At 51.1% G+C, this 12270-nt stretch overlaps 1 protein-coding gene across 1 annotated transcript in view; it reads right to left on the bottom strand.

The window, feature by feature from the left end:
* Positions 1-1831: 1831 nt before the first annotated feature.
* LOC308674185 (heparan sulfate glucosamine 3-O-sulfotransferase 4-like) overlaps positions 1832-12270 on the bottom strand; it is a gene marked incomplete at its 5' end in the record, with an annotated part of 93295 nt that continues 82856 nt past the window's right edge. The window contains 2 exons of the mRNA XM_081338461.1: positions 1832-1848; positions 4114-4788. Coding sequence (XP_081194587.1) covers positions 4152-4788 — 637 coding nt within the window. The 3' untranslated portion in view covers positions 1832-1848; positions 4114-4151. The remainder of the gene's footprint in view (positions 1849-4113; positions 4789-12270) is intronic.

Below are 12270 nucleotides of genomic sequence, written 5' to 3'. Positions count from 1 at the left end.
TCCCGTGGGCATGGAAAGAAAGATGAAGTAAGAATTGTGACAGAGGAATTATTCATTTATAAAGGACAGAAAATTGGGTTTGACAAGGAAAATAGAACTGATGATTCCAAGTTAGAGAAAACAGAGCAATTAGAAGAATGTGAGACCTCAGGATGGAAATATGGAGGGAGACATTTTAAGACATACAAATATAATGGCTGGCCGGTGGTCTGTTACGAGGATGCGAGTTTGCCCACTCTGTTAGGCAGAAAAGAGCTAGCCGTGTAAGGAGAAACATAAACACAAACCAAATCTAGGGCGAATGGGTGAGGAGGCAGGTGAAGACCAAGAAAGCGGTCAAGGGGGAATGGCCAGGCAAGGGCAGGGAGGAGGAGGGGGGGAGGGGCACGGCAGTGGTGCAAAGGAGCTTTAGCTGCGTTTTCTTCTCCTGCAATATCTTCACTTCCTGTCTCTGCAGTTTGCATAATGCTTATTTCCAAAGGAAAGATGGTGATGGGGGTGTGGGGTGCAATAAAAGAAGGCATGCCAGGATTAAGAAGGTTGCTCAACTACAACTCTCAGTATCTTCCTCTGTGGGCTATGCGGATTGTCACTGTGGTTCAGCAACAGCTGGAGGCCACACTGCACCTCTCCCAACACACAGCTGGGCTAGTGAGAATCAGCTAGATCTGCTCAGTGTTAATACCTCTTTTTGCCTGGATATAAGCGGCTCTGATGAAAATTAAAATGAGCATTAAGCGTTTTTTGTGCTTTTTCACAGCCACCCTGCATTTACTCTTCTAGAGCCAAAAGCATGTGGTATTTTCTCTGCTTGGTACCCCATCTCCACCCATGTGAACCCCCCTTTGCCAAAGGCAGCTGCTTCCCCACCACCACCAAGAGCTGATAAACACACAGAGAGAAGCTGCTGTTGCAAGATTTTATTGAGGGGTGAGTTTAGCTCCGGGTGGAGACTTTGCAATGTCTGCATCCTTCAGGTAGATGGTGGAGACTCAGAGGGAGATGTGGGGGGAGGGGAGAAGGTGGCAGAGAGGCAATTTTGCTTCCAGGCAATGAATCCTTCCATTGTCAATGGCTGAACTATGACGCATCCCGTCTCTGGGAGTAGAAAATTAAGTATAATTTATGCCTTGCTAATTGAAATCAAATACAAAATTCGATCTCTCTGTGCCAGGGAGGCTGACATTTAAACAGGGAAGACAAAAAAGAAAGAAAGAAAGAAAGAAAGAAAGAAAGAAAGAAAGAAAGAAAGAAAGAAAGAAAGAAAGAAAGAAAGAAAGAAAGAAAGAAAGAAAGAAAGAAAGAAAGAAGCTTCCTGAGCTAGTGGCTTCCTCCGAAGACAGACGGTCTTCTTGCACAGCAAAAGGCGAGGCTGGCAGAGGAAACGCACCAGCCGTCCAGAAAACAGGAAACTGGCAGCGTTTCGTACAGCGGAATCGCCCCCTCCTCTGTTGGGAAGCGACACACCAACCATTAAACACCCAGGCAGCCTCCCCCACTGGGATGCCACTTTCCAGAAGGGGCTCAGCGGCTCGACCGTAGCAAAAATAAACATCTGAAGACACGGCGCAGGATGCAGGATGTGTGAAATGGCTCTTCTTCCCCAGCTGGGAAGCAGGGACACCCAGCCCCCCCTTCTCTCGGGACAGCAGAGGTGTCTCCAGGGCAAAGCTGGGGCGCTCGGGGCACCCTCCTGGTCTCAGAAAGTGGGAGGAATCAGGGGCCAAAGGAATCCCCTGACCCTTCGGCTGCCTCTCCTCAGTCCGCTGAGCGCTCATCCCCAAGGCTGGGGGGAGGGGGCAGTTGGCCCTCGGAGGTCAGGTCAGGCTCTCGTCACTACAGATGGATCTGCAAGGAGGAAAAGAAGAAGCATCACCTCGTTACGGGGAGCAGCAGCACCTCTTTCAAAGAACGGCCCCTGAGGAGCCGGATCCCCTGCTTGGGACAGCCCGCTGCCCATCTGGCAGAAGAAGACCTCTCGCAGGGCTCCTGCTAGCCAGCCCCTTGGTACCTGTTGCTCATGAGCTTCATGCTGTTTGGTCAGAGGTCCCGCTGGCTGTTTCTCACAAAAGATTGGCTATTTGCACCATTTTGTCAGGGACGAGAGAGAGAGATGGGCTGTGGCATCCACCATGGTGGGACACGTGATAGGGGCAAATGTGGCCCCAGAACCTCACTCATCAACCACACCAGCTGATACTTCTCCAATCCTTCAAGGTGTCCAGCTGCCCAGGAGGAGCTTGGAGGTGGGGAGGAGGAGTTGCACAGCCCGCCCAGACCAGAACCTAAGATATCTTTTCTTTTGTTTTTACAAAGTCATCTACCTGACCACTTTAATCTTTGCAAAATAGATTGCATGGCAACATCGTTATTTAATGGAGGAACTCAAAACTTCATCATATGTGAAAGTCAGCTCCAGCACATACTTCATTTTGGTTTGTTAGATTTAAAGTTGCTTTTTCTCCTCAAGAGAAGAGCGAGCTACACTATTATAATCTTAATTTTTTTTATAAAATGTTGTACTGCTGGCATCGTCTCCAGAAAAAAATGTTTAGAATATACAAAGGCACTTCAAATGTACACATTGGAAATGTGAACAAAAAGGGACATTTTACCATGTTTGGTAGAAATATAAAATGCTGAAAAATTCTAGATTCAAATACAGATTCAAATTCAAATACAGGATCTTAAAGATTAACCAACAATTGAGATCAGAGGTTTTTCTTGTGGGATAGACAGACAAAGAGTTGGAAAAAAAAGCCATGGAATTTTTGTTTTGCACCTGATAATTGCAGTGAGATTATCGTATGCACAAATATGGAAAGATTTGGCCTTATCCTCACTGGAGGAAGAGTTGGTGAAGATGATGGAACTCGCTGCGATGGCTAAATTGACTTCTTTGATAGACTGTATCTATGTTTACTGCTGACTGGCAGTCCCTTATGGACATTTATTGCACAAAACAGAAAAAAAACAAATTTACAGTTTATGGATTTGATGGTTAGATACAGACAGAAGAGTTATGTTGTAACCGTAGAGGGGTAAATGTATAATTGTACTTATAACTGCTGTGAAGAAGATTGGGAGCCACAAGATGCTAGCGTCTTTTTTCTTTTTTTTTCTACTTTTCTTTTAGGGTTTTTCCCCCTTTCTTGCACCTCAGTTTTCCCTTTGAATTCTTTCCCTTTCCCTTTTTATGTCAGTTTGTATTAGTTTAATCTTCCTTTTTAAAATCTGTAATAAACTTTTTTTCCCTCCATGTCCGGTTCTCAGAGGCTACTTGGACAAGTCCCTGAAGTTTCCCTGGCAAGGTTTTTCAGAAGAGGTTTGCCATTGCCTGCTTCCTAGGATGAGAGAAAGTGACTGGCCCACCCAGCTGGGTTTTGCCTAAGGCAGGACTAGAACTCACAACTCCCCTTTTCTGGCCTGCTCCCTTAACCACGAGCCAGACTGGCTCTCAATAAAATTGCCTATATAAAACAGAGAGCTCCTAGGAGGAGCTGCTTCCATTTTATCCCAACATCAAACCCGATGCCCCCTTTCTCTTTGGCCCAGGCTGCAGCGGCCCATTCCCGCCCCTCCCATCGGACAGCAGCCTCAGCCCACATTTCCGCTTGGAGACCCCCATCTGTCAAAGCAGGGGGACAGCTGGAAGGAGAACAAGAAGGTGGCGGGCAATTATGGGGGCTGGATTTTGAATCCAAAGCTTGAGGGATCTTTAGGCAGTCACAACTGTGTGAAAAATGAAGCATGACTAAAATCTGATCAGATTATGGAAAGCTGGTGGGCTACAGCCATCATCTTGATGTGGTGGGAACGCAAACCCCTTGCTATTTCTCACCTGACACCTCAGGTGCTCTCAGGTCAGAAGCCTGATCTCACAGGTTCTGGCCATTTTACCTTTGGTGGCAGCGCCAGCCCAGGCACTCTGCAGGCCCAGGAGCCCAGGGCAGCCTTCCTCAACCTGGTGGCCTCGGGTGGGAGGACCAGGCTGGCCGGAGTCCCGACTCAAACGAGGGGAAGGACCGGGCTTGTAAAGGCTCACAAAGGCTGCGCCCCCACCCCTCCCCCCCAGCCGCAAAGAGGTTTCCTTCCTCGAGGAAAGCCGTTTACCTCCGGAGGAAAAAACCGCTCCGTCTGCCGCGGCCGCATCAGAGCCCTCCCTGTTGCCGCTCCCACTGGAAATCCTGCCCGGTCATTTGGTAAAACATGGCATTAAACGGTTTATAAAACTTGCGCAGCCTCTGGAGGACGTCCCGGTCGATGACGGGGTGGGTCCGGCCCTTGGACTTGCCGAGGCACCGCGGCGCGCCGCTCTCCTCGGGCTTCTTCAGGCAGGGGAAGCCCTTGGTCCGGTTGAAGTGGAAGTACTTCTCCGTCACCACCCGCCGCAGGCCCAGGAAGGCCTGCGCCTTGGCCAGCTCCCCCGCGGGGTCGGAGATGAGCCGCTCGCCGCTGACGAAGAGCATCTGGGCCAGCGGGAAGTCCCGCAGCCAGCTCTCCAGGTGCAGCGCGTAGAGGCCGATGCGGATGGCGCTCCAGGAGGCGTCGATCAGCCCCAGGCTGCGGTTCTTGAAGGCCAGCGCCTCGAAGGCCGGGATCTCGGGCTTCTTGGAGAGCGTCTGCGTGTAGTCGGACACGGCCCTGGTCACCGGGTCGCGCACCACCACGATCAGCTTGGTGGCCTTGGCCATGGCGTGGATCCGCCCGGGCGCCTCGCCGGTCACGAAGTAGCTGGGCGTTTTCTCCATGGTGAGCTGGCCTTCCAGCGTCCGCGGCATCAGCTCCCTGGCGGGCGAGAGAGAGAGCGGGAGAGCCGTCAGGGCCCGGGCGGGAGTTAAGTGGCCCGAAACCCCGCCGGTCCCAGCCCGAGCGGCCGCCGCCGCCGCCGCCTGCTCAATTAAGCCTGCTGGCTTCGGAGCCTCGTATCAAAGGGGAGCGTTTAGGATCACGCAAGACCTTTTTGTTCCGACGACAGGCTTTTAAATGTCTGCTAATAAACTTACTATCGGCAGAGATCCCTCGGCGCCTGTCCCGTAATTAAATGTATTTACTATCTCGCAGGCGAGGAGACGGGCTTTTATCTCCCCTTCCCACACCTCGTCAATAAATAATGGCCGTGGGCTTGGCAGAGGGACTTCCCAGCCGCTTGGGGGGGGGAGTGACCGGCCCTGAGCCAGAAGCGGGGGGGGCTCCTGCCAGACAATGGACCGAGGCTGGGAAAAGGGGGCTCTGTGGGGAGACCGCCGCTCGGGGGGGGGGCAGAGGAAGGGCTCCTTTGTGGAGGCGCCCCAGCCTTGGCAGAGCCCGCCCGGCCTTACTCGGCTCCTTCCCTGGCAGCCTCCGGCCAGAACGCGGCTCCTCGGCTCCCCGGCTGGCTGGCTCCAAACGGGACCCCGGCCTGGGGACAGGAAGGAGGGCGGGTGTCCTTAAAGGGAGGCTCCGCTCTGCCCAGCTGCAGCGGCAAGAAACCGCCCCCGGCAAGAGGACGGGCGGCCAAGGAGCGTCTGTCTCCTCCGCTTTACCGTTCTGTACAAGGATGGTGAAGGCCGCCGTTTAGGGACCTTGTGGAGAGGGGTTCCGTGTCGCGCCCCCACCCCGAAGGGTTTCCTTCTACTCAAAGAAAACGATGCTGTTGGATCAAGAGAGTCGTTACAAAACAGGGCACCCGGCCCCAGCATCTCCCTCTGCAGACTCTGCTGCAAATTGCTTTTTTTTTGAGGGGGGGGGGGAGATGCGACGGTTCCAACGGAGGATCCTGCCCTGATGCCCGTCCCGCATCAAGCTTCAGCCCCCCTAGGACGCCCTGCCTCGCTGGGAGAGCAGGGAGGGGGCCGCTTGCGTGCTGCCTGCGTCTGGGTGGAGCTTAGGAACGCCCCCCGCCCCCCCCAGGGAGCTCCAGTCTCCCAATTGCTAAGATGGGAAACAACCAACGTCTCCAGTTTGGATTTTCACTTCATGCCAGCAGAGACTGCAACTTGCCAGCAGCAGAAAACGCCTCTTCTCCGTTCCTGGTTTCAGCCAATGCTGCTTTTCCAAGCAAAATCCTTAGAGAGGAAGGGATGTTTTTGTCAGGGCTGTTCCAAGCCAGCTCCAGGTTTGGAGCCTGCCTGCATCTGTATGTCTCCAGCCGCCCCCCACAGTTCAGGCACATCTGGAGGGTTCTCCTGTCCAGGACCTGCATCACCATCCCTGCTTGGGCAGCCTAGTCATTATTCAGATGTGGGGGGGGGGGCAGAAGGAGTCCCAAGGGGGGGTGCCAGAAACGGGTGGGGGGTCTGGAGCTGGTGCAAATCTCGGTGTTGCAGTGGGGACCTTCCATGCCTCCTGGTGAGGATATTTTCAAGGGGATGGGCCCATTGAAGGCAGCAGAAAAGCCAAACGCCCCTGGCTGAATTTGTCCCACCGAAAGGGCTGGGAAGAAAAGGACCCCCCCCTTCATTCCTGTTCCACTTTCTACCGATGAAGCATCTGGTAAGCTGCTTTCTGATCTCCAAATCCATATTCAAGACTAAAAGCATTAATGCTGAAAACTGTTTCAATCCCTCCCGAGCACACCCTCCAGTCCCTGCCAGCAAGCAACCAGAACTCTGCAGCTGCCATTTTAGGGTGGGGGGGGGGGCAAGCAGTATGTAGGTTGCCCTCTGGCCTGACTCAGGACACTGGATGCACCATCCGGGCATCAAAGACCGATGACAGCATACTTCACATCAGAGACAGATAACTCAAAGGGTTGCGTTGTGTTTGGATGAAAGCAACAGATCTGTTGGATGCCACTGGTGGGCACCTGCCTGAGCAACTCTGCAGGAAGGTACACCACTGGACTCAAAGGAGCTCGGCCTCCTTGGGCTGCATGCCATGGGGGCACGGGGGGGGTGTCTGGCACATGAGAAGCTGCTCGTTCTTTCCTTGGCCTGCCTGGCGTATCCCCTCGTCCTCCAGATCAGGCAGCTCCTGGCTGTGGAAAACAATTGTTTACCAGCCACACAACTGGCATTGAGAGCAGCCCTAACAGTGCAGAGGAGGGGAACCAGGAACAGCTGCCGAGGCTGGGTGGTAGCCAGAGGCTGAAGATACCCAGAATCAGAACATCTGGGAATTCCTCAGGCAGGTTGCAAAAAAGGAACAACAGGTGTGGCAAAGGGAGAGGAGCAGAGAAGGTAGGCAATCCCTCCCCCCCATTTCTTCCATTTAGTAAGCTTGAGGCCAATTGTCTCTCCCTTGCAAGCCCCCCCCCCTTTTTGGAAAGAGAGAGAAGGGAGGGAGGGAGGCCTGGTGGGGGATGGCAGGGAGGCTGCTGCTAGGAACTGAGGTAAGGTGGTCAAACCCCTTCCCCAAAGCTGCCACCTGAACAAGAGCAAGGGGAAGGCTGCCAGGGGGGCTCTGCGGTTTCCAGAGCTACGGCAGAAAGAGCCGACAGCGAGATGGGGGCAAGTGGTTCTCAGGGAGCCTAGGAGTCTGGCTGGCTCTGGCCTCCGTCAGCTCCTCTTCCAGGCTAGTCCTGGAGAAGGTGGGCTTACAGGAGGCGGTGCTGGTGTTTCTGAAGGACTTTTCTTGCTGGACCTGGCTTCTGCCATTCTTGGTGGCACCAAGATGGAGCTCCACAATGAGGATGTCCTCAACGAACAGCAAGCCATCTTGGCATCAGGGCAAAATGTATGAATGAGCCCCCAATCAAGACTTTGAAACTGTGGCTTCCCAAGGACTCTCTTTGAAAAAGAGATGGTTTCTGTGGCAGATTTAGTCCATTTCCCAAGAATGTGCAGGAAAATAATCCTTGGGAATGGCTGCCCAGCTTCTCCAATCTTCCAAAGTGGGAAAAGCAAGAAGGCCTGTTCCACTGTGGTACAGATCTTACCTTTAGGATGTTTTCTCTACATTCAAGCAAAATCTAAATAATTGCAACTTGTACTAATGGTTTCTGGTTCTTTCCATGACTTCCCTTTAAAATCTCAACATCCTGCATCATCTTCATTGCCCTCCTCTTGGCTTCTTCTAACCTGTCATATTCTTTTGGAAACAGATGTCCAGAACTATACACAGCATTCCAGATGTTAATTCACCTGGATTAAAGAATTATCTTCTAATGCAGCAAGACCTGCCTTAGCCCCTCTCATTCACATCCAACTTGTGCTCCTCAGAAGCAGGGCCCTAATTTTTTTCTTCTACGTTATACTTTTCACCACGTTGAAGGACACTTTTGTCCTCTGAGCTCAGTCTTCCAACCTGTCACAGTAAGTTGCAATCTCATTGCCATCTTGAGCATCGGGAAGTCATCCACTAACAGCCCATCAAACCACATGCAGGGGATTAATATTAGATTGCCAAGACCGATCCCTGCTAAGTGATTAACACCCTCCGAGTGCAGCCAGTCCACATGCAGTTGTGTACCCATCTTATTGTAGTGCCACCCAAACTAAACTTCAAGACCTTCTCAAGAAGAACGCCATAGCGAGCCTTACCAAACATCTGGCTGAAATCCAGGCAGGTTCTCTCCGTGGCTTTCCCTTGGCCTACTAGAAGAGTTAGCTTGTCAAAGGAAGAGACGCTTACAGGATGCCTCGTTATCCACTCTTCCCTGGCATGTTAGCATGCCAGTCAATACCCATCAGGATCCTCTTTCCCCCCCCCTTTCTTACAGAGACCGTGTTTGCTCTTCTCCAATTTCTGGCACCTTCCCAATTTTTCAGGACTCCTCAAGGATGATCGAGGAGGGCACGACAGCTCTCCCACCAATTTTAGTCTCAGCTCCTCTGAGAGCCGTTTATAAGGCATACTTACCAGGAAGCAAGTCCCAAGGAAACTGATTCATGGAGAAGCTTGGCTAGGATCCCTCCATTTGAGCTGGGCTCACCACACCCACAGGAAAGGCTGACCCTTTCATCACTGCCAAACCTTCGGGCCTCTGATTCTCCACATGGGTTTTAACTTTCCCTTTACTAGAGCAGCGGTGAGTTTTCAAAACAAATCCATGTAGGTTTAAACTGTCTTGAGTATGTGTAGTTTAATGAAAAGAAGGACTAGGGGTGACACCATAGCAGTGTTCCAATATTGGAGGGGCTGCCACCCAGAAGAGGGGGAGGGGATCAATCTGTTCTCCAAAGCACTGAAGGCAGAACAAGAAGCAAAGAACGGAAACTAATCAAGGAGAGAAGCAACCTAGAACTAAGGAGAACTTTCCTAATTGCGAAAACAATCAGCGGAGTGACTTGCCTCCAGATGTGGTAGGTGCTCCAACACTGAAAGTTTTCAAGAAGAGACTGGACAGCCATTTGTCCAGAATGGTATAGGGCAGGGGTAGGCAAGCTCGGCTCTTTTGTGACTCATGGACTTCAACTCCCAGAATTCCTGAGTCAGCTATGCTGACTCAGGAATTCTGGGAGTTGAAGTCCATGAGTCACAAAAGAGCCGAGCTTGCCTACCCCTGGTATAGGGTCTCCTGCTTGATCAGTGGGTTAGACTAGAAGACCTCAAAGGTACCTTCCAACTCTGTTATTTTGTCTTCAATTTTTATTGTTCACATGTTAGCAAGAATGAAATAATAGGTAATTTATGCACAAACTGCAGACATTGGGCAAGTGCACCAGGACTGGACGGTCAGTATCCTCAGGAGATTCACAAAGATGACCCCTCTCTGGACATACTTTGTGTCCTTCTGTAGCTTTGAACAGCCATTGGTGCTCCAGGCTGCAACCGATCGTCCACAAGAGCACTCTTATCCCATACCCCGTTTTCCCCAAGCCTGACATCTCTACAGAAATTGCATAATAGCGGATTTCTGCTGTCATCATCCCTGCCCTCACAAAATCAAAAATAATACAAGGACCAGGTTGCTGACACTTATACAAAACCTGACTGCACTTCTCTTCACAAAGACAGCAAGGCTTTTGCTTGGGTCACTTCAACCCAGCACAAATGAACATCTCCTAGCCATTCTGAAGCACGGTAAAGGCTACACATGTGAACGCTTCACGGTAGAAAAGACACACATCCGATGCCTCTCCCACATACTGGCTGGCTTCCAACACAGCTCCAAACCACAATGCTGGGTTCACTCAATACGGGAAGCCAAAGCCCAGGACTCTTCCAGTATATTTGTACAACAGACAAACACTAAATTTTTCTTTTAATTTCTTAAGTCTTCCACAGTACAGCCACCTCTTATTTTTGCACGATAGTGTAGCTATACCCAAGCCCACTCCTGCAGGCGAGGCCATTAAAGAACTAAAAGCCTCGTCTCATCAAATGGCTGCAGCTTTTGAGAAGAAGCACAATATGAATCGATCTCACAGCATTGGTGGCTGGTCTCTTTACACAACACAGCTGCCTCCTTTGCCAACCTGGAGTTCTCCCTCAAAATATGAAGATGTATGCCAAAAACACTTCCCTCCCTACATTCAGCACATATGTTTCAAGGTGTTCTGATACTAACATCAGCAGCAAATTGGTAGAATCCAAAATAGAAGAGGGAGGATGAGAAGGTCCAAGTTGCTACAGCAACTGCCAGATGGAAAATATACTGAGAAAAAAATCTATGGGAACTAGGGTGCCTCTTTCAGTTCCACATACTGCCTATCATGAACCTGCTTTTTTTGCTTCAACACAATGCATGTCCAAAGAGAGCCTATCAAAGGCAACAGGCTGCTTCTAACACCTCCACGGCAGATGGGAAGTTCCCACATCCAATTCCTTTATTTAAAATCCAGAGGAGGAGAAAACTGGAAAGTCTTAGCACTGGATGTTGGAGATGTTCTCTAGATAAAATTAACTTAGCCTTTGGAAGGAGATCCTGTGGTCAATAACCAGGTCTACTACTACTACTACTACTACTACTACTACTCCTCACACAGGGTGTGGTTGGATGGCATGACAACTGAGAGGCTGAACTGAAGGAACACCCACGAAGATCCTTCGGCCCTTCTATGCTTTCATTAATGACTTAGTAGAGGAGCTGGAGGGACCGTCAATCAAATGTGAGATACAATTAAGAGAAAGGGTTGGAGACAGAAATAAAATTCTTGGTAGATTAGAGAAATGGGCTGAGATTTAATAGACAGTTAGGACATTTTTCACTTAAGAAACAAAGGGAAATTTCTTGGATACTGGATGAAAGAGAACGAGACGCTTCAATTATATGAGAAGGAGATTTTGGACTAGCAGGGAATACAAGCTGAGAATGGATCAGCAGCTTGATGTGGCTGCAAGAAGTGCAAATATATTGTTTGGAAGTATTTCCAAATCGTGGGAAGTTATATCACATCTAAGTTTAAAACTGGAGCATCACAAACAATCCTAGTTTGTCGAATCACTTGTGAATATTTTAGAACTCTGGGCAGCAGCCTCCATTCTAAGGAAAAGATACACACACCCACACCCACACTGAAAAATGAGCCACAAGTGGGCCCTGTTTAGCCATGTGGGGCCCGGGGGTGGGGGTGGCTTGGTGCTGCTGTGGGCAGAGGACAATCCAGTTGTTCCCCTGGCTCCTTCCCTTTCCTGAGGGAGCAGAATAAGGAAGAGGAGTCTGTGGTCAGTGGCAACAGCTGTGGCATCAAACCCAGATGTGGCTTTCACACACACACTTGGTAGAGGAGCTGAGGTGGTGCCTTCAGTCCTTCTTGTCACCTGGAGAGGAAGGGAAGCTAAGTGATGGTGGGGGGCAGGTGGTTCCACTCGCCAGATGAGCTGAAGGCCCTGCCTGCTCCCGGCCCATCGGTCAAGCAAGAGGAAGGGATGCCAAGGATATCCGTCCAGGCCCTCCGTTGCCATCTTCTGATCCTGAGCTGTCAACGTCTTCCTGGAGGCCTGGGTTCCCTCCCTCCCCAACGCACACACCCCTCCATTTCTTGCCTGCTGGGTTGAAGCCCCCCACACTGGGTCACAAGGGCAGCTCAGCCATGTCTGGCCTGGCAGCCCCCCCCCCCAAAACCACTTTCCTTCTGGCTGGCTTCAGTTTCCAGAGCAGCTGCTCCTCCTCCTTGCCCTCCCCCTTTCCAACTCAGGCTGCCTCCCAGCTCCCACTGATTATGCATGCAGAAGCGGTAATTCCCAGAATCACCCAGGAGCTTCCCATTATTGGAGGCCCTGCTGGGCCCTTGTGGGTTGGCCAGCTGCATAATGGCTCTGCCTCATTACTGCTCTGTTTGTGTGTGTGTGTGTGTGTGTGTGTGTGTGTGTGTCTAGAGGCTTCACTGCAACTGAGGGGCATCAAAGGGAGATCCTGCTGGCTGGTAATTCAGGGGATGCGCAGGACCAATGGCCACTGCAACA

This window comes from Vipera berus (assembly GCF_964194415.1).
Source record: "Vipera berus genome assembly, chromosome: 13".
In the NCBI taxonomy this organism is placed as follows: Eukaryota; Metazoa; Chordata; class Lepidosauria; order Squamata; family Viperidae; genus Vipera; species Vipera berus.
This window is presented reverse-complemented; position numbering and strand designations above follow the sequence as displayed.